The sequence below is a fragment of the Geospiza fortis genome, unplaced genomic scaffold, assembly GCF_000277835.1.
Source record: "Geospiza fortis unplaced genomic scaffold, GeoFor_1.0 scaffold98, whole genome shotgun sequence".
Classification (NCBI taxonomy): domain Eukaryota; kingdom Metazoa; phylum Chordata; class Aves; order Passeriformes; family Thraupidae; genus Geospiza; species Geospiza fortis.
Window position 1 is genome coordinate 12014560 of NW_005054306.1, and position 21464 is coordinate 12036023.

Genomic DNA, 21464 nt, shown 5'->3' on the forward strand with positions numbered 1-21464 from the left:
TTTCCCTACCTGTGTGAATTCAAATTCATGTTATATTAATCACACTCTCTATGTTAACATACCTCATGGAACTGCAATGTTTTTTGATGATGAATCTTTCAAATGGGACTCTCTGTAAGACAGTCATAGAGCTTATGCCAGTGTAAGATTGATGTTGATTCTTTCAGCACATGTAACCCTTGGGCAGTAGACTTGCCCTCTTTTTTTGACAGTTATTAATTCATCCAAAGCAAATTTCCTCCATCATTCTGCTTTTAAAGCAGAGGTAACTCATGAATAAAAGGGTCCCTTTTTTTTTCTTCCCATAAAAGGTACAGTATATAAATTAGTAATTGGTAGAAAAGATACTGCTTTAAGTCTGGAAGGCACTGTACTTGTAGGAACAAATAAGAAGTGGAAACCTATATAGTCTGCTGTAGAATTATGTATTTTTCTAATCAGGATTATATATGGAGAACATTTTTTTAATATTTTCCATTTAAGGGGAAAAAATGATGAAGTCATGATAAAAATAGTACGCATGAATGCAGCAATCACAAAGTTCATACACCTGCATTATCCTCAGTATGGCTAAAGGATTTTTTTGTCACCTCCCATTAAGGCAAATTGAAGTTGAAGGAATAAATTCTCTTATGGAGGATTTATAAAGCTATGCCCTTTCTGCTTTCTCAGTCTTGGACATCAGTTCGCGCCGTCTGTCTTTCCTTTGCTCTCCAATCTCATTAGCTTGATTCCTCATCCTTCCTTCAGCCTTCTAAGAAGAAATGTAGGGTTTTTTTTTCATAGAAAATCATATCTAAGAATGATAAAGACTTTGAACTTAAAGAAAAAAAAACACCTGAAAAGATTTTCACAAAGGACTTTTTTTTTAAGGATTATTTGAAACAAGCTTGGGTTTTTTTCTTACCCTTTTAAACGGCAGCACAATTTTGCAGTTTTCAGAGATGAGTTCATATCAAGTTTTATTTTCACAGTGTGCATATGATACATTTTGTGTGCGTGTGCCTGCGCACGAGTAGTGTTCCTATATACGAGCACATTGCCTCAAGTAATAATCAGCTGTGGATTACCATGATGGTGATAACAAGTGCAGAATTGCTTTCATGGGTACAATAAAGAATGGCATGATAGATTTTTATCTACGCTGTTTTTTAAAAAAAATTCTGTCTTAAAGCATATTTGTTAATTAAGTGCTGTCTGTACTGTTCTGAAATATCTTTGTTCCTTGAGTAAAACAGTATTAAAATTCAGGGTTTGTGTGATACATACATACATTCAGTTACTGCTAACTAGCATTCATTTAAATTAACATCAAACACAAATTTCTTTCTCTAAAAGAAAACATGGGTATTTTTCAAAGCTATGTTAGTTTCTCATGAGTAGGGCTAGCAGAGGAAAGGCTGCAAAACTAGCAAGTCAGGAAGGTGGCCGGGAATTTAATCATGAGAAAGCATTGGCTCCAGAGGCAAAGTAATTCAAAATATGGTTTTTACTGACTGAAAATAGACAAAAATCACAGGGTTCTGATTCACTGTTTTGTTTTTCCCTTTACCTGAAAAATGAAAGAAAAATGCAGGGAGTTGTTGGGGTTTTTTTCTATCATTAGTGTTGGTGAATTGTAGTACACAGAGACAAGTTCATACACATCTATATCTTTTTTTAATACTCAGATGTTTATTCTTACTGCTTTTGTTTTGATATGTGATCCTTAGAGGTCTCCGTGATACGCAGCAAAATACCAAATAAGAATATATTATTGTTGCATTTATTATATCAAATGACAAGCCACCTCTGAAGAGCAGATATTTGGCTTTGCAAAGCCTTGCATTTTTCTTAGAAAATAAAGATTTTTTTTTCAAAATACTGATTTCTTTACATTTTATTTCATTCAACATCTCCCACTTAGAAACACTGGCAGTTATTAAAAGCAGTATATCCTTCCTGTCAGAATAATTTTGCCCAACAGATACTCCAGTTACAAAACTCCTTCAAGCTTGAAACATTATGATATATTTCAGTTTCCTAAAGGATCTCAAAGTGCTTCTTATGTCATACTTTGCTTTGAATTACTAGTGCAGCCATCGCTGTGGTACAGTATTGTCAATAGTAATGTTGCAAACCAGTTAAGTAGAAGGAGATAGGAAAATAACCTTTGGCTGGCTAGAAGTGAAAGGGTTTTTTTTCCATTTTCTTTTGTGACAAACTTGAGAAATTACATCTGTGGGCTGTTTTGCTTGGTGCTTTACAAGCATGGAAACAAAAGAAAGCCTGAAATCAAGAATACTCACAGTCTAACTCGGTGAACTGTACTAACAACAGTTGGTTGTACCACTTGATGGCACTTGGAGATATATTTTAGTGTTGAACAAGGTGGGTTGCGTTAATGGTTTGACTCAATTATCTTCAAGTTCTTTTTCAACCTTAATGATTCTGTGATTCTATTAAAGACACAGAATTTAACTATTTCTTGCTTTTGATACACTGTTTAAGGCTTTTCAGTAGAAAGTAAACACTTTAGGAGGCATCCATGGATTTTCATTTACAGATCATGATGCAGTGAGATGTCCTTAGCAATATCACAAGCAAAATACTGAATAGCCCTAAATGCCTTTGCAAAGCTGAGGAAGATATTTTTAAGAACAGCTTTTAATTTGGACCTGAACAGTTGCTCTTGTTTTATACTCCTGCATTTTTGTGTTTAATAGTCCTTGCATGCTGGGGTTTTGTTGCCATAGAAATATCAGCTTTTAGTTTTGCAAAATTATGCAAATTTTTTTCCTTGTTAAAATATTCATGAAGGAGTACAGCCAGAGAAGGGAGGGGAAGGGTTGGTTCTTGTATATTAATGGAACTGGACTTTGACATAAAGGTTCTAATTAGTCATTCATTCTAATATTACAGGAAGGCATTTATTGATATGACTACTGCAATTACAGTTCTCCCTATTGGAACCACAGACCATGGAACTGGGAGACTAACATTTAATCAGTAAAATTAAGAGTTACTTTCAATTATGAGATTGTTGACAGCTACAAGACCAGCAGTAAACAGTTTTTATTTAGAAACTTTTGATGAGGATATGTTACTTAGAAACATGTCTCAGAGTTGATGCTCAAATACTGAATTTGAGTACAATATCACTAGTAGTTTGAAACATCTTCACAGTTGAATAAAAAGTGGTATTTTTACCCAGATTTACACCATTTAGCCGCTCTGGAGCTTGTAGTGATCAGAGCAGCAGCTGCAACAGCTGTTGATTTTGTATTAACTGGTTTGTTTGGTTTTGGTTTTTTTCTTTTCCTTCAGTTTAACTGTATTCAGTCAGGGAAAAATGTCTGGAGCTGTAATTACATACACAGTTAATTTCTTTAAATATCCTTCTATGATGCATGCTTGACATACTATGCTACAGGGTCACAGCTTCTGGTGTATTTTTTTCCAGATTGGTAGACTTCCAAAGATTGAGGTTTACCTGCCACCACAGTAATGCACATGGACAACAATTGTACATTAATTAAGTTATCACATCACCACTGGAAGCATATGCCCCTGCTTTGTGTTTTTGAATGATTGATCTAGTTACAGCAGCTCGGGGAACCGTGGTTGGGAAGGCACAGTCAAGATCATATGGAAAGCAAAGAAAAGAGAAAGTGAGTAACCATTTTAAGGGTATGTGCTTTGGTTACTATGGTTAAGTAACTGTAACAAAGTAATCACATATTTTAAATTTTGTAACAGTTTATCATTGGAAAAGTCAATTTTAGACTTCAGGAGTGGTTGACCAGAGAGTTCTGTTTCTCTTCTCGAGTGAGAGGGAACTGGGAATTATGGTAGAGATTTTAGAATTTGTAGAGTAAATGTCAACATTCATAGATACATTTCAGGAGACAGCATATAATCTTACTGTGTAAATTTTTCAATCAGTCACTGATTACATTAATTTCTTCAGTGCTGAGTTCAGAAGGAGCAACTACTCAATGTAAGTAGGAGTGGCAGCAGAGGGCTCACAGGAGAGCTGATGTTATTCAATTCTCATCTTCCTTAGGAACTGAGATTTATTCCATTTTTCATTTTAGAGTTCCATGACATAAATGGATGTTTCAACATTATATATTAAACACAATGAACAGTTGTATTTTATTTAGACATCCAAATAATACAGTCTAGTTCATTCAGGGAGGAGGAGGACTAGGGTTATGAAATGATAACTTTAATACAGTATCTCAGTAACATGAGACTGGGCTGAGTTTATGGATATAATTTTGAAAAATATAACAAGTTTCTTATTGATTTTTAAAAAATATTTTCCACTTAAATGCTTCTTAGCCGATATATTGAATCAAAGGAATTGTGCAATATTTTAATTGGTCTAAATTGTTTGTGACAAACTATTTTAAATATGGAGGGCCTGGAAATACTCATGAGATTGTAATGTTTAGGATGGCAGACATTATCAACTACTATACCAAAATTATGCCTTGAACTTCTGGATCAAGAAAGAAAAGGTACCAGCACCAAAAATCAAAAAAGTTTAAGTTGTCTGGTTACGCTTGATCTACTGATATTCTAGCAAAAGCAAGGGATACTTTCAGGGGATGATTAAGGAGATACTAGATTTTAATGTCTTCCCCTCTTGGTGTTCTTTTTTCCCTCATGTTTGAATCTGAATATGTGATATATCTCTGATAAGTGCAGGGTATTCTTTCTATGGCCAAATGACCAGATCCTGTGCGAGACTGCTTAGTTCAGACTAATAAGTGTTCTGGGAGGGTCCCAATATCTCAGGTATTGAGCATAAAATAGGGAAGAGGCATGGTCAAGGTACATAAGAAATACAATGTAGCAGAGTTTTCATTGCTCCTTATGAATTGTGCTTACTCTTTGGACAAGCTTTATTTGTCTTCTAAGCAAAAAATATTCACTTAGGGGAAAAAAAAGTAAACCCACAGATTTGATGGTTCTTTCCATTGCTTAAATACTAAGATTTATTGTGAATATGCTGTTCCATTGTCCATTGGAACAACATATTCACAATATTTGGGAATAAAACTCCTTTGAATAGAAATTTACTCCTTTTTCTTTTACTCAACTCTGCCGTAATAAGGATCAGCAGAGGAAATAGTAAAAATTAAAGAGCCTGTATCATAACATTCTGGATAAGATTCCAGGAAAGAATGACTTCAAAATCTTGGCTGTTGGAGTGGTCTGTTTGAAGAAACTGAAGATGACAGTGAATGGTTTGAAATTCTAAGTTTTCCCTTTGAATGGTTCAATATTGTAGACAAATTCTCATGAAAAGCAGTTGAACCAACCACTGATAAGTAGTCAGGCTACTTTATTTAAACTTACTCCCTCAGTTGCTCTACTTCTCTGGAAGCAGTGTTCTGAAAAAGTGAAAATAATTATAATGTAGCATCAAATTATACAGAAGAATTTTGAGTGTACTTGAGCAGGGAAACTAGGATTGTGAACTAGCTAGCATAGAGCTGGGGGAATTCTAGATGGCAGAGAGTTTGGGGAAATAGTCCATTCTTTCAGGGGAAAAGTTTAACTTCCATATAATGAAAACTGACTTTTTTTTTAAAGCTAGCCAGAACTATACTGTCATTCAAATAAAACATGATTATTCTGCTCCCTGCTTTATCTGAAATATTGCTCTAATGCCTCAGAAGAGCTTTTATATCCTATCTAAATTCAATCTGTCTAAGAGAGGAGAGTCTATTTAATCTCTAATTGGATCTGGAGTAGAACTAACACATGCAGTCTTTACTGAGAGCTATTACTAAATGAAGAAAGGTTTGACGTCTTCTTGGTGATGGTTCTATCAGAATTCTGTTCTAGTCCCTGCCTTCCCTCACACTACAACTAGCTCAAAGACTGGATCAGCAAAATCCAATTAAATATCTTAAATTTACAGCTGGTACTTTTTCATAAAGAAGATAATAACCCAGATGAGAGCTGAATTACCAGTGAAATATTTCCTTCAACACAAGTAAATTAAGGGAGAAAAAGCAGCCCTTGGTCCATTCCCTTCTGCACTGAGTGGGCTGCTAGAAAAACACATGTGCACTTAGCCATCAGTTAAGGTGGTACATTGTTCAGTGTCTTGTCAAACCATATCACAACTGCTTAGGTGCTGATGAATTATGGACCAACTTTGTCACCACAAATAAACTGGGAAAAATCTTATTTTATTTAAAGGATTTCCTTCGCATGGGTAGTGCTGATATTCTGGTGGCAGATATCTCTACATTTGCTGAAATCCATGTCATAAAATAAATATGTACCTAGAGAGTTGTGAAGGTGAAAGAGTCCAAATCTATGTCAACCTTTCATTGCAGCTCTATTTCATGGAAATTCAAGAAGACTAGCAGGGAATGTTAAGCTGTGTATGTTATCATTCCAGTACCTTCAAGCATAGTTTTTAGTGGTAGATAGTGCCATAGGTATATGACAGAGCCGCTGGAAGACTGGGTGAATATCTGTGTAATTTTCATAATCATGGCAGCAAGCAAATAATAGTCACAGGTGCACTGGGAAACAAGTGGATTTGTTTTTCTGTATGTCTTCCAGAATAAGAAAACATTATTATCTCTAAGAACTTAAAGTTACTATTAGCAACTTGCTGTGAGATTCATTGGTCTTTTTATTCAACTATATGTGTGTTAATATTCTCCACTGAAATGTTCTACCCATTCATGTTTGTGGCCTTTGCACCTTTTCTTCCCATTTTAAAATTTTTCTGGTAGTGTTTGTTCATTTGGTATAGTTCTAATTGTATGACCATGTGTATAATTATATAATAGCAAGAAGAATTCATGTTTTTCCAAATCCTTTTACCTTACTATAGTTGTATTGCAACTATATTCGTCTAATAAAAAATTAACACACTATAATGTGTGTCTCTCTAATACAATATGTCAGCGACTGTATTTCTGCCACAACCACTAACACTGAAGAAGGAAAAGATAGTTGAACTTGTTGATATTTGTTCATGCTTAAGGATGGGGTTTACTGGTGGACTTGGCAGTGTTGGATTAATGGTTGGAATTGAGGGTCTAAGAGTTCTTTTCCAACATAAATGAGTCTTATGATTCTATGATGCCTTTTATTTCACTGGTTTTGAAATCTGGTGTTGCATGAGTATTGGTCTAAACCTAGTTTAATGCAGTAATATAATTTTGCTTTTGAAGGTGTTATGTTCTCTTGGATTAGGCCTGAAATCCAAGCCCTTATTAGTTAAATCCATTGTTGTGCAGAATTTACTACCAAATATCTGAGCAACATGTATTCATTCTATTTCAATAATACACTTAGTGCATAATTTTTTTATTCATTTGCAAAATGTTATGTTTTCCAAGTTACTTTTTAACTCTAAATACAAAGAGGAATGATTTGAAGGTTGTCCTTTGGTGGGGTTACCAACCAGCCACTTTCCTTGGACTCTATGGAGGACTTCTTCCAGTTGCCTACACATAATCACATAGTGCCATATCAGATGCTCCAGTTCATATTTAGGTGCTTTAATCACAAACTGAGTCTTTCTTAACTGACAGAAGAGCATTTTACAGCTTAATGAGATAAGGGATTGTAATCAGCACCCTTTTTAATGGAGATAGCTCCTAATCTTCCCAAGTTACATTTGGCAGATGTTCAGAAGCAATGAGGCAGCCCGCAGTGCAGTGGACAAAGTGCTAAACCTTTATAGGCAGAGTTACAAGAGGCATTGGAGAGGCAGAGTGTGAATCTTCATGTAGAACTCAACAACAAGATGGAATATAAATCTGTATAAGAAGGAGATATTCTCCAAGGACATTAGCAGGAGAGATCCTGACAGCTTGCCTTGGAAAGTATTGGCAGCACATTCACTAAGTGCAGGAAGAGAAATACTTGTAAAGTTTGATTTCCATATGAAGAGTTGCAAGCTTTCCTCATCTCTAGCCTTGCCAATATTTGTAGAAATGTTGTTTGTTTTCAGTATTGTAAGTATTTGTGGTCTACTATCACTTATCTTGGCTTAGAAGTAATTTTAGTGGGACAAGCATATAACATCAAAACATGCTTTACACAGGGTAATACTGGGTTCTTCCTCCTACCCCCCAGCTCTTTTGCTGTTGAGCATGGGCAGTTGTTCACAGGAAAGGAAATATCTTTTCTGCTTCAGTTTTGGTTGACCCTCTATTATGGTGTAAAAAAGTCTTGTCTGCTCTCTTAAGAGCATGTAACATAATAGTAAAGTTCAGCTAGCAGTGAAAAATTGCAAAAAGCCCCAAAAACTTATCTGCCAGAAACTTCTTGGACTAGAACTAAGATAGCTGTGTTTTCTCTCTCCTGTGCTTGTTATTTCTGTGGGGAGTCTGTGACTTTTCTTGAACACAAAGATTCTGCCTCCAAAACTGGAAATAAGTATTTGATGCATTAATCTAAAAACAGGTGGGAGAGACAACAGAAATTCTGTGGAACTTCCCTGACATTTTTATACAGTTATTCTTGACTCAACAATACATGCCTTTGTCACCAGCCAGGCAAACTTTTATGCCTTGGTCTCTTTGGTGTTGATGGTCTCAAATGACAGTCCTTGAAGCAGAACTCTGAATCTTTGGGTGATACAGAGAAAAACATGAAAGTAGAGGGATCTCATAGGTGCGCAATTTATGTATTGCAGTTATATTTAAAATTCAGTGAAAAGTACTTTTTGCGCAAGGTGACATGCAGCACATGGATTGACCTCTGAATTCCTTTACCTGTCAATGAACTTGTACTTCAAATATGCAGAGGAAGGAAATGACTGTTGCAAACAATGACAAAAGGAAGTTATACTTTTTGGTTTATGTAAGTTTAGGGTTTTTTCTAATCTGTATACAAGGTAAATACATGCTCTGAACTGTGAGGTATTCTCTACAGCAAGTGCCTTTTGGGGACCTTGTCTTCAGTGTGTGATCCTGTTCGTGATATGGAAATCTTGCCAGTTGCAGGACTGAAACTCAGACTGCTATGGCTAGCAGAGACCTCAAGAGACTTCTTAATCATATTCCAACTCCTAGGCATCATATACAGAGTATCTCTGACATGTTGAACTGCTGCTAATTAATAAACTACTTCAATAGCATTTTCGAGTAATTTGGTACTGTTTTGACCATCCTGACAATCAGCTTTTTGTATAGTCAAGCTGAATCTTCTTCATGCCTTCCCTGCAGTTGCCACAGGAAAATAAAAATGGCCACTGCATTTTTCCAGACTCCTATATTTTTAAAATTATTTTCCTATTTCCTCTGACTGTTCTCTTTTTTGGACTAGGCCACCCACCCCTTTCCTCTTGTGCTTCCTGTTGGTTATATATTAGGAGTCCATAATCCATTCTAGCTGCCTTTCCTTTAGGGTTTTTTCTTTTTATTTTCCTTTTTTTTTTTTCCCTGCTTTGTGACTTGTGAGTTCTTGTGTTGCATTTTTATATACTAAGGTAAAGGTTATGTAGCTGGGAAAAAGTAAAACCTGTATTGGTTCATAATTTTTATGGGCTACCTGAAAATGCCTAATCTTTTTTTCCCTATTATTTCCACTTTCTTAGATCTTTGTCATTAGTCTGAACTTGAAATAGAAATGATAAAATTCTGCAAAACTTACTCTTCTAAAATGTTTGTCTACAGCTGAAAGAAATTCTGGGTACTTCTTGCAGCATTTCAGATATCTAAATTTTCTACATTCCTCTAGCAGTTACAAACCAGTGCTTAGACTTGACCACGGGCAAAACAAAAATGCTCTAACAGCTGTAGACAAGGAAGAAAAAAGTCTTTTCATGTTGTTATGGTCAAGGCTTTTAAGTGGTTGCATTGGTCCCAGCAGGTTTGGACACTGTGTAGATAAACAAGTGATGCCATTGTTTGCTAGTGACTGAGCTAGGAGGAGCTGCAGATTCCATCAAGGGTAGAGAGAGAGGCCTTACAGAGAGACCTGGACAGGCTAGAGAGCTGGGCCATCGCCAGCAAAAGCTAACAGAAGCAAGTGCTGGATTCTGTCCCTGGGATTGGGTACTCCTGCTTATACACACAAATTGTGAGGTAAGAGGCTGGAGAGCAGCACTGTGGAAAGAGATCAGGGGGTTTGGATTGATGACAAGTTGAACATGAGTCAGCAGTGCCCTGGCAGCCAGGAGAGCCAAGCGTGTCCTGGGGGGCATCAGGGACGGCATTGCAGCTGGGCAAGGGAGGGGATTGTCCTGCTCTGCTCTGAGCTGGGGCAGCCTCACCTCAAGCAGTGTGTGTACTTTTGGGCACCTCAAGGACATCAGACTATTAAAGTATGTCAAGAGGAAAGTGACCAAGTTAGTATGAGTGCCTTCCAGCTTGAGATATTCTATGATCCTACATTCTATGGTCCAAGATGCAGGTTATGAATTGGAGGGAATTTTCTGGCTTTAACTTAAAAATTAGGTCTACAGCCTCAGATATGGGGTTTTTATATACCTTTATCACTAATTCAAAATCAGTTGATTTCCAGGCCTTAAATGCTGGAACCGTTTTTTCATCCCTTGAATTAGATTAATCCTTAAATAATGAAGATGTTGAGTTTCACTGCTTTTTGTTACTGTGTGCAAAAGCATTTAGTGTGATGAACAAATATGGCTTTGAGGATAACCAGATTATTCTCTTTGTAAAAGATTCACAAATTTGGTCTGTGCTCAGCAGTAGGCATTGGAAGGGCAGAAGAATCCCTGTGATTTTAATATTCTCAGAGAGGAGGCTCACATTACAATGAAGTATGAAGCAGACACATTTAAAACTCAAAATGTAGCTCTAGCAGGATTTTATTTACTTATACTGCTTCCAATCAATTAACAGAAAGCATTATTTCTGTGGTGAACTCTGTCATTCAAGTCTGCAACTTTGGATTTGCATAATACTACATTCCATTTATAATGGAATAACTTGTGTCCATGCCATGATCCTGGGGGCTAAAAGAGCATGGAAAAAATATATTGCCATGACACAAGAGCCTGGTCATTGACGTCTCACATTGTAGATTGGGTCAAACTGAGTGAAAGGGCTGAAGCATTCTTTTAAAGTAAATTTATTTGACTCCATCAGGGAAAATTCTTACTTTAGGTTACAGTTAATTCTAAAAAAAAAAAAAAAAATCACAGCCCTTTTTTTCTATTTTGGTAGTTTGCTCCATCAATGAAACTGAAGTTACTGAATTTTCTGTAGGTTGCTAAGGCTGCTGATACAGAGGCCAGCCTAAATGAGAACCATATAACTGAACAAATACACTGAAAGTCTAATGCAAGTATCTAGTGGAAATTTGCACAGATTTCATATCTGTTTCTGATTTCTCTGTTAGTCTGTGGGTTTAAGGAATTTGCAGCCTTCAACAGCTGTAATCCTCAGGGATCTGCATGTGGTTTTGCAACACTAGAAATCTACAAATGCTCAAGAAAACTGCCCCCAAGTGGTTAAGGCCCATTTTCTTTTATTTAATTAGATCTTTTTTTCTGTGTTTTTATTCCCCAGGTAGCAGCTGCTGGAGGACATCTGAAATTTACAGTCTCCTATGACATCACAGAAGAAGAAGAAGAAGAAGAAACAGCTAAATTGATGGTTCAGTCTGATGTCATCATAGAGGTAAAGTATTTTCAGCCAAAGAAATAAAAAAAGAGAAAAGAAATAAAAAGGGACAAAGAGAGAAAGAGAAAATGGCCTGGTTTTTCAAATGTTCAGTGTAAAGTCTGATGGCTGAGGACACAAAACAGAAGGGTGCACATACTTTCAGTTATTTTCTAGTGTGAGAAAAGATATACTTTAGAAAACTAAAAGCTTCAATATCTCAAGGAGTCTCTGGTATTATTGCAGCTATTGTAAGTAACTTAGGAAACTGTAATGCTTCCTGTTCATCCATGAGGAAATAAAATAGTTGGTCACTTGAGGTTACACTTTGACATTCTTTCAGTAGATCTCTTTTTTTGCACCTCAGCATTATATGAATTTGCTTTTGCCTATGTAGAACCTGCACCATGACAGTAGGTCTTATCTGAAACACCGCAACTTTCTTTTCCACTGCTTTTCAGTTCTATCAGGCAAGCCCATTTCAGGTTTATGAAAAGTGACTATTATTCCTGATATTTGTTATTCTTGTAAAATATATTATTCAATAAATCATGTACCCCAGTGGGCTTTTTTTCAAGACTTTTTTCATGTTTAAATCTCTCTCTTTCATGGCTCTCTCTAGGGAGGTGACTTGAAAATCAGCACTCCAAAAGGGATAATTCACCTGCAGCCTTCCGAAGAGCACACTGAAGAAATTGTGCTGAAACCAGAATCTTTCTCAGTGCATGGCACTGATGTTCCAGTCAGCAGGAGGGAGTTCATGACTATCCTTGCAAACGTGAAGAGGATCCTCATAAGAGCCACATACAGCAATGGGATGAATGCCATCTACAGGTGAATGTGAGGAACGGGTCCCTTTGCTACAGGCAGCTTCTCAAAAGGGTTGTTTTCTCTCTTCAGAGAACAAGGCTGATGTAATTTAAAACACTCTAATTTATTATCATGAAATCCATAGCATTCATTTACACTTTCAACTTTTGTTAGTATGTTTTTCATTTTGGGTAGACGGGAGGAGGAAGGCAACAGAAAGAAGCAGCCTTTTAAGAAAATGAAATTACATGGACTATGAGGGCATGAATGACAGTTCTATAAATATGTTTATTTTGTGAACACAGTAATTCCCATGTACATGGTAAATCATGGAGAGCGGTAATAACATGTTGAAGTAGGAAATGATATATTGCTTGTATATCGTTTTTCCCATTTAATGACCATACAGGGCCACATTAACAGTGAACCAGAGAATAATATCCTGAGTCTCCAAGCTGGAAAAGTGCCTCAAGGGGAATTTTCTATGTTTTTAATCAGTACCACACACAGAACTGGCTAATCCCAAAGCTTTTCCCTTGATTTATGTCAAGATGCTGTGTGGACTGCTCAGATTCACTGATTTGATGTGAACTCTTCTGAGTCCTCTGATAAAATTAAAGACATATGAGATGATCCAGTTCTATTTCAGTTGCTGCAGTGTGTTTGAAACTGTAAAGCTCATCTTGCATTTCAAATTTTTCTAAGTGCATGAACAAATACTCCAGATGGGGTGAAGAAAACATCTCTCCTGATACTGTGTGATTAACATTAATAGTTAGGTGGCATAAGTAATATTTTTAAAATGTGTAATGCAATTGATTGCATAGTAGCTTTTTACTCACAAGGCAGGAAACCTGAAATGCTCTCTAATCTGCACATCAGTTGATTCAGTGGCATAAACCAATTTGGAATGGAGGAGCTGATAGCACATTTAGTGATTATTTGCTGAGAGCACAGACAGAGTTTTTGCTGCTGTGAAATTTCTTCAGCAATCTAACCATCATTTGAATACTTAAGTAATTAAAATATATCCTAAATTGAAAGGCAGGTTGTGTCAACAGCATGCATTTTTCTGATTTGAACTTCAGCAGTGTAAATTTTTTCCCTGCAAAAGAATTCATATCTCTTCAGTCTCTGTCTTTTCCTGTGGTTAATTAGTATGTATTACATCTCTGTAAGTAAGTTTGTGAATCATAACTAGCTTGAGTTTGGGCCAAACTGCTTCCTAATTTGCTCATTCAGTCATCAACCTTGCATTCTTTTGCATCTCCCTGCATCCAGTTTGAAAGCTTTTCACGGTCCCTCAGCTTCCCACCCTGATTTTTGAGGAGAGCCAAAAGACCAGGTCAGAGCTCACCTCTTATGCACTATGAGCAGACCATGAGTTGTTAATTCATAACTTAGAGCTGAGACTAGTGGGAGCTCAGGGAGTGATGATCTTCTGCTACCTTCTCATTCAAATTAAAAAAAACCCAAACCATTGCTCAGAATTTTCCAAACTAAAGGAGTGCAGGAGCAATTCTGGGGTGAACAATAGGGGCTTTTATGCCATTTTTAAAGCAGATATGTAAGGTTGACTTCCTTTTGGCCAGAGGTCTTACTGAGCAGTAGGGGAAATGCATACTTTTAAAGGAGATATGTATGATTGACTTTCCTTGGGCCAAAGGTGTTACTAAGTATTATGGGAAATACAAACTTCAGTTATCAGAGGTTTACATATATTTGAGTACTGACATTTGTACTGGTGGGAGATGGGGGGCTCTCCTATAAAAAGCACTTTGGCTGGGCAGTTGTGATGAAAGTGCAGTGCTGGATGTGTAAGGGCTCCATCCTGCCTATGCTGTGGAACAGTGTGGGTGGGATGGATGAAATTCCCTCCCCTCTGGGCAGCAGTGCAGAGCTCAGGTAAGCACACACACGTAGAACTGGCATGATCTATAGAATGTGCCTTGTAAGTAAGGCAGAGCTGTCTGGCAAATTTGGAAGACTATATATCACTGCCTGCATCCCAGATTACTCCTTTAGACATTTGGTCATGTGTGGTGCCTCACCGTTTCACAGTCTTGTCATATTCTGCCTTTGGGAACAGTTTAGTGGTGTGTTAATTTTCTGAAAGCATTTTTTTAAAATGCTCTGTGAGAAGAGCTCTGCAACACACATATAATTTAAGCTTTTCATGCTGGTAGCCATCAGCTTCTAGGTGTAGTGACATTAGAGTTGTGAAGATTGGTCCCTTAAAGACAATGAGTTAAAACGGGATTAGGGGAAGGAACAGAAGTGATTTTGAAGAGTATCCTTTTTTTGCTATAAATGGTCTTATATTGCTGGTACATTTCTAGCTGTCCCTCTGATGTCTCTTACCAGAGAAGAATACAGCAGTGGTTGCTGCATTACTGTGTAATAAAGTAAACAATTTCATTGAGTGCTCTCAGGGTGCTCATTGTGGTTTAGCATGACAGAAGAGAGGATGTGGAATTTCAACCACAATTAAACAAATTAAGTTTTTCATCTTTAGGTGTAGCAATGATAGTTCTGCCTGTTAGGGTGGGATTTGCGAAGTGAAGTCTCTTCAGAGCAGTTCATGCTTCCAGGCACCAGCAACAGCATCTACTGCCATCCAGCCCAGTTTATGATCTGCTGTGTAGGGATATTGCTAATTTTCAGGATGTGCCTCATTACCAATTGTTTTATATTCTCTTTGACTTTCACTCATGCTGAAACATACTAAGTGCAAAGCTGTGCTCATCACTCTTAAGATCACGCAAAATAACCCTTTTCTCCGTATTCTGTCCATTTAGTTCTTCAGGGAAAATGTAGATCCAATGAAGAAGATATTCTTTGTCATATCTAGGGCTGATTAAGGACTCCAAAGGATGGTCTCCAAAGGAAGACTTTTTTTGAAAAGAAATACTGTAGACCTAAGCCTTAATAGATAAGTAGATATGAACTAGAAGGCTTTTATTGTCTTTAAACAGGTATGTGCAGTGGACAGATGGATATTCCTCTGAGAGGTTTAAGAGGGTCTGGCAGAGAGACAGAAATATTACAAGGTTACTAGATCTGTCATGAATGACAATTTCTGCCTCAAAGCACCAGCAGAATTATGCAACATACTAATTAGAGATTGCTATATTAAGCAACCTGTTCATTTAAGTACTGAAAGTTTTCAAAATGGATGTCACCACATGTGTAAGGATTCCAAAGGTGCTGTTATAATCTGAGTTTAAAAAGAGACCAGAATGGAGGCATAAAGTAACTTTCTTGCAATCATGTAGAAAAAAACTTAAAAATTTAGTAGAGCTGTCTCCACTTGACAAGAGCTTTAATTTAAAGATTCTATTTTTACCCTTGTTTAGCTTAACCTGCTAGAAACATTAGCTAATCTGTTATGCTTTCAAGTATCCACTAAACAATATGAATGCAGTCATGGTTGACTCAATATGAATTGACTCATGGTTTTGTGTACATTTTTTAGGTAATTTTAAGCTTGCAGTGTTGTTATTGCTCCATGGCATAATTGGGAGGCTTTCTTATATGAATGGGCAATTAGATGATCAAGTCAGTTAAAATTGAGAATACAGAAATGTAGCAACCAATATGAAAGTGAACCCAGCTTCTAGGTTTAAAACCTAATCCTCCTCTAACTTGAAAGGTCTTCCAAATGGTTGCAGTTAAGTCCATCTGTGGTAGAAGCAACAGGCCAAGAAAAGATAACTCTCTCTTACTGTTTTTGTTTTTTTATCTAATACTGTTAGCTTGTGCTTCAAAGAAAGTTTAGTTTATTCAGTTTCAATATTCAGAGTGGTCACTGACTGTAAGTGTTGCAAACATGTAGATAGGCACTGGAAATTGGAGTGCTAAAGAGAATAGCTTGTTTGCAGTCACAGAGAGAGGAGTTAGTACTAGACACAAGGAGAAAGAGGGAAGAAGAGGCCAGGGGTTTTTTTCCATATGCAGAATTGGCTTCAAGACAAATGAGCAATGATTGGGTCACTACTTCATGTGCCTTATGTAGCCAGTGTGATTCAGATGCCTGGCACAGCAGACAGTAAACTGTGCTGATACTGCCTGAAACGTCCCGTTCCCTTTTAATCTTGTTTGTTTTAGAAGTCAACAGTTGCCTGCTGACAGTAACAGTCAGCTTAAATATTTGGTCTTGGTTTCTAACCTCAAATTGTTCATGCATCTCCAGGATCCAGTTCCCCATTTCTGCCAGCATTATGTATTTTAATGAATGCAGAATGGCATCAAGGAATCAAAATTGCAACATCAAAATGGGAGAAAAGAAAATCACTGTAGCTTTCTTCACTGAATAACTGTTAATGCTAAAAACTGTTAAACACATTAAAATCCCATTTAGAAAATAGCAGAATGTAATGAAAATTGGAATGATTCAGTGAATACAAATGTGGGATAATACTGGGTGGATTGTTTCTGTGTGTTGGTGCTTCTCTTTGTTCCAAGATCAATGCTTAGAGGGAGCTAGCTGTAGTTCAAAGGAGAAATTAAATTTGACCTTTTATTAAAAAAACTTTTCTTCATTTACAGGTTTTCTTCTTTAAAATTTTTAATTTTTTTATAGGTAAAATAGTCACTATTTGATATCTGATATCCTAGAGATTGGTTATCTTATCATAAAGAAAATTCAAATGAATGGTTGTAAAATAAATGTACAGCAATAAATATACAGCAATGGAGCAAAGCGGATATACTGAAAAGTCAGAGAGAATTTATTGAAGATCTGAATAGGAAGAAGTATTCTTCTCTTAAAACAGTATCTAGAACCTTTTACAGAGGTTCTAGTATCACCAAATCAGATTGAAGTTTCTAAATGCATTATGCACAATGATTGTCCCTCCCAGGTCCAGTCATATTCATTGTGGTGGTAAAATTTCTGGTTTTCTGAAGCTTCTATCTTAATTTAAGAAATCTTCCCTTTTTTCCCCCCATTACCTTTCATGTTTAACTTGTTTGGAGTAGTCATATAATCGAGTGGGAAAATGTTCTGTCTTAAGCTTTCCTCCAACTGCTGTAGCAACAACAAAATATTTTTCTTGGATGTTTTCTTGTCCAAGGTCATCCAAATAATTTTCAGGATTTTTTTGCAGCCAAAAGATAAATTCCCTATTATGAAGGGGGAAAAAACCTTTTTAATAAAATGTATGTCATGAATGAATGATATTTTCTGCTGAAGACAACTTCAAAACAAGCTCTTGAAGTAGCTTTAGTTATCAAACATTCTGTTAAGATTACTGGGTGAAAATAGAAGTAATTTAGTCTCTGTAATATGTTAATGTTCCTTCAAATTCTCATAAGAATTAAACTCCCAAATCTCAGTTTTTCTCCACAGAAAGATACTCTTGAGGTAAATTACATCTGTTTCTGATAATAGTTGTAAGACTATCAAAAGGCTTCTGTTGTTTCTCTTATCATATTTCCATGCTCTTAAACAAAAATCATGGTCAGTGTTCACCTAAACAACAGGTGTTTAGTACTTTTTTCTCTGGCATTGGGGAGACCAGGGTATATGGCAGAAGATTTCTTTTTTGTTTCATGTACATACATTTTTCTTTCATACGCTTAATACTTAGATCCTCAATCCTTCTGGACAGGGCTGACATCTTTTCCAGAGGTCAAATCTCCAGAGTAAAAATACCCTATATCCAAAACTTGGTAATGTAATATTTTAGAAAGCTGGGCTAGTGGTTCATAAATTTTGAAGACCCTGCTTAGTGTCAGATTTGATCTATATGCAGCTGCAATGCAAGTTGGCACATGTGGCTTGCAGGCCAGGAATAGCCTGGTACAGTGCTGTAAGACGTTTTTGATCTATTTTTATCGGTGGGTATCTGACCATAATCTCCCTCACATGATAAACAAATATAGTAACAAGCCTACAGACATATAGTTTAGGAAGAAATAGATTAATATGAAAACCTCCTTATTCTTAGGCAGGAAAACAGAAACAAGCCACTGCATGTCCCTATAAAGTGTTCATTGCATTCAGCTGCACATATCCATCTAATTTGCTGTTTTGCCCGTTTAATTTTTGTTACCATCCAGACTAAGAAGTGTTATTATGGAATCTGCTGACCACACTTCAAGGGGGAGAAGGGTAGCATCTGGAGTGGAGTTGTGTGAGTGTCCTCCAGGCTATGATGGTACCTCCTGTGAGGTGAGTATCATGATGCAGTCTAGTTCAATGTTGCTAACACTGTGAATAGGTGGAAGCAGACAGTGGACCTGTGTTGGTAGAAAATAATAGGACATCTGTCCCTTCTTGTTAGGAATTTGCCATGGCTTGACTAGTTACCTTTATTTCCAGATGATGGTTCATTATATCTGATAATATTTAAAATCTGAAGTTTTACACCTGTGATGATTTCTAACTTATGAAAAGACATTTTGGTTCATAAAAAGGAAGTGGAAACAATATTTGTACTCTTCAGCCATTTGATAATACAAATGGATGAAAATAATTAGAAGGAAAAAGACAGTTATCTGACCTGTGTGCAGCAAAGACTGATCAATTTGTTTGAGTTGATGGGGTTGAATTTCTTCTTTTGTTTTCCCAGGGCTTTGCCATTTGCCTTGGAGTTGTTGAGAATTGCATGTGTTCTTCTGAGGATTGTGTCACATTGTTTTGCTCCTGTAACAGATAATAATGTAACAAATAATAATGCTCAGAAAAATGCCCACTTTGCTAACCAAGCCATTAGTTCGCACAGAATGTGTTCATACAAGTATATGTATGATTAGCTACCTCACGTGGGCATCGCTTGGGGTGAATAGAAGCCAAAAAACATTCTTCAAAAGCATTGCCTCTAAGGAAATAGTTTCAAACACCAAGATGCTCTGCTTCACAAAACTACAAACAGCATGCCATTTACACAGGCACTCTAGGCATTTGCTTGTCAACTCTCTTTTTCTTTAAAAATTTTCATGCTTATATGTGATATTTAGGGTTTAGAGTCTAGTCTCATGCCAAGTGTGGTTGTTTGTTGCTGGGGCTAGATGAACTAACATAGAAAGAAGGCCTGAAGGAATTAATGGATATTCCTATCATTCCCAAAATGGTACAGATGGAAAAATAAGTGGAGAAAAATTTTTTTACCTGAGCTGAGAAATAATTTTAAAGCCTGCCCATTGTCTGTCTGCTCAATTATTTTAAGAAAAATTCTAGATGTAGTATCACTGTGTTTCACACTTTTTTCACTTTTCTTTTCCATTTATTCTTCCAGTGCAGATTTAAGCCTGATTTCCAAGAGAGTGATTGGAAAAGCCCTGATTGCAGATATTTCAGTATCTACTTTTGTTGTAGAAGCTGAAGGGCTTGGGTAGAATTCCTGTCTTGGTGTTGCTGAAATTGTCTGTCCAACATTGTGTCCTCCAGTGCTAAACTTTCTTTTCAATCATAAATAGTCCCTGAAATTTGATACATACTTAAGATCATACTCCACAAGAGAAAGCACATAAATATAGCTGCAAATTTAAAGTTTTGATACATCCTAGTGGGCATGGAATGAAAAAAAAAAAAAAAAAGTGAATTTTAAGATTTCCAGGCAGACAGTAGTTAAGAAAGTATGAAAAGAGAAGTTAAAAATCCTTTTTTTTTTTTCCCGGTTACCATTTTTGTTTCTTCTTCTGTGTACTTTCAGCCTTGTTCATTTTACTTCTGCCAGTTTCAGCCAAGCAGAGTGTCATATTTTATTGATTCTGTGCAGTTTTTCAGTTCCATTTTCTCTTCATTATTTGATTTAATGTATGTATTTGTCTCCTGCATAATGATTATATGGTACCTGGCACAAATGCTGCTGCACTAAAAACAACTATTATTTTCTTATTTTCATGCTATGAATGTTTTGACATAATCAGTCTTCCAAAGACAACCAACCCCATTTAAATTATGCTGTCTCTTTTAAGATTTTCCATTATATAAATTCAGAATTTAATTTTTACGAGACTCTGGCCAAATAAAATTCCCTACATTTTTGTGTGTGTAGAAACACCATAAGGACAGGTAAAGCAGATAAGATTTTAAATTTCTAATACCAATTGGACTCCTTTGTGATAGTTGCGTTGCTCCACTGATGAATTTTCTTGCCTTTGTCAACATCTTCACATCTAATTTCTCTTCTCCCTCAGATTTATTCCCATTCTCTGTACTCTTTCATTTCTAATGCAGAAGGAGTTGTGCTTAACCTGCTTCACTATGATGGTCAAGAACTTTCCCAACTGTTGAAATTTACATAATTTCTTTTCTTAAGACCTCAATCTGTAATATTTTAGTACTCTGTTCTGAGCCCTGCTATTGAAGTTTCATGTCTAAGCTCTTAAAATTAGTGAGTTTTGGAGCTTTGTCTTGAGCAATAGCATTTGTGTCTGTGCACAACAGATTATTTTCAGTCACCAAAAGAGGGAAAATATCTGTAGATTTATGTAAAAACCACTTGCATCTCATGCCACAGAAAGTAAAATACAGAAATTTCTTTTAACCTGTTTTTAGATTTTGGATTTTATAACTTTAGATTTTTATTTTTTTTTGTATTTACAGGGGTTTTTTAGGAATGTGTAACCAAGAATGTAAAGAATGAAAAATAAGGGTAATATCTCAGGTTTTGGATTTTTTTAAAGAATAATTTCAATTAATCTTTAGATTACTTTCAATTTTTCAAGAGTAAGACAAAAATGGACATCTTTATTTTTATAAAAAAGAGTCTGTTTGTTATCTTTTTGGAGAGTGTATGTGAAGGGGAAAGGATTTTATTTATTAAATGATACTTCTGGTATTCTGTCAGTGCTAAACTTTCTCTTTGTACTATACAGATGCTTTTGAAGGTCATAAATCTGTCATGCACTTTTTTTATATTATGCAGAATTGCTGGATCACATGAGCAGTCCTACTGTAGAAGGATAGTTTGCTCTAAAGCCATTATAAAAAAACCCTATAAAGTCATTTGTGAGATATATAGTAAGGAAGACTGCTGCTTAACATCTTATTATGAGCAAATGGAATTTCATCAGCTGTGTTATCACTGATGAATCACAGTTGCA

General features: G+C 36.2%; 1 protein-coding gene across 1 annotated transcript in view; it reads left to right on the plus strand.

Moving 5' to 3' along the window:
• The window catches only part of LAMA2 (laminin subunit alpha 2), a 254316-nt gene that overhangs the window by 87546 nt on the left and 145306 nt on the right, over window positions 1-21464 (plus strand). Inside the window, exons 13-15 of the mRNA XM_031066728.1 lie at window positions 11508-11618; window positions 12223-12434; window positions 18474-18585. Coding sequence (XP_030922588.1) covers window positions 11508-11618; window positions 12223-12434; window positions 18474-18585 — 435 coding nt within the window. The remainder of the gene's footprint in view (window positions 1-11507; window positions 11619-12222; window positions 12435-18473; window positions 18586-21464) is intronic.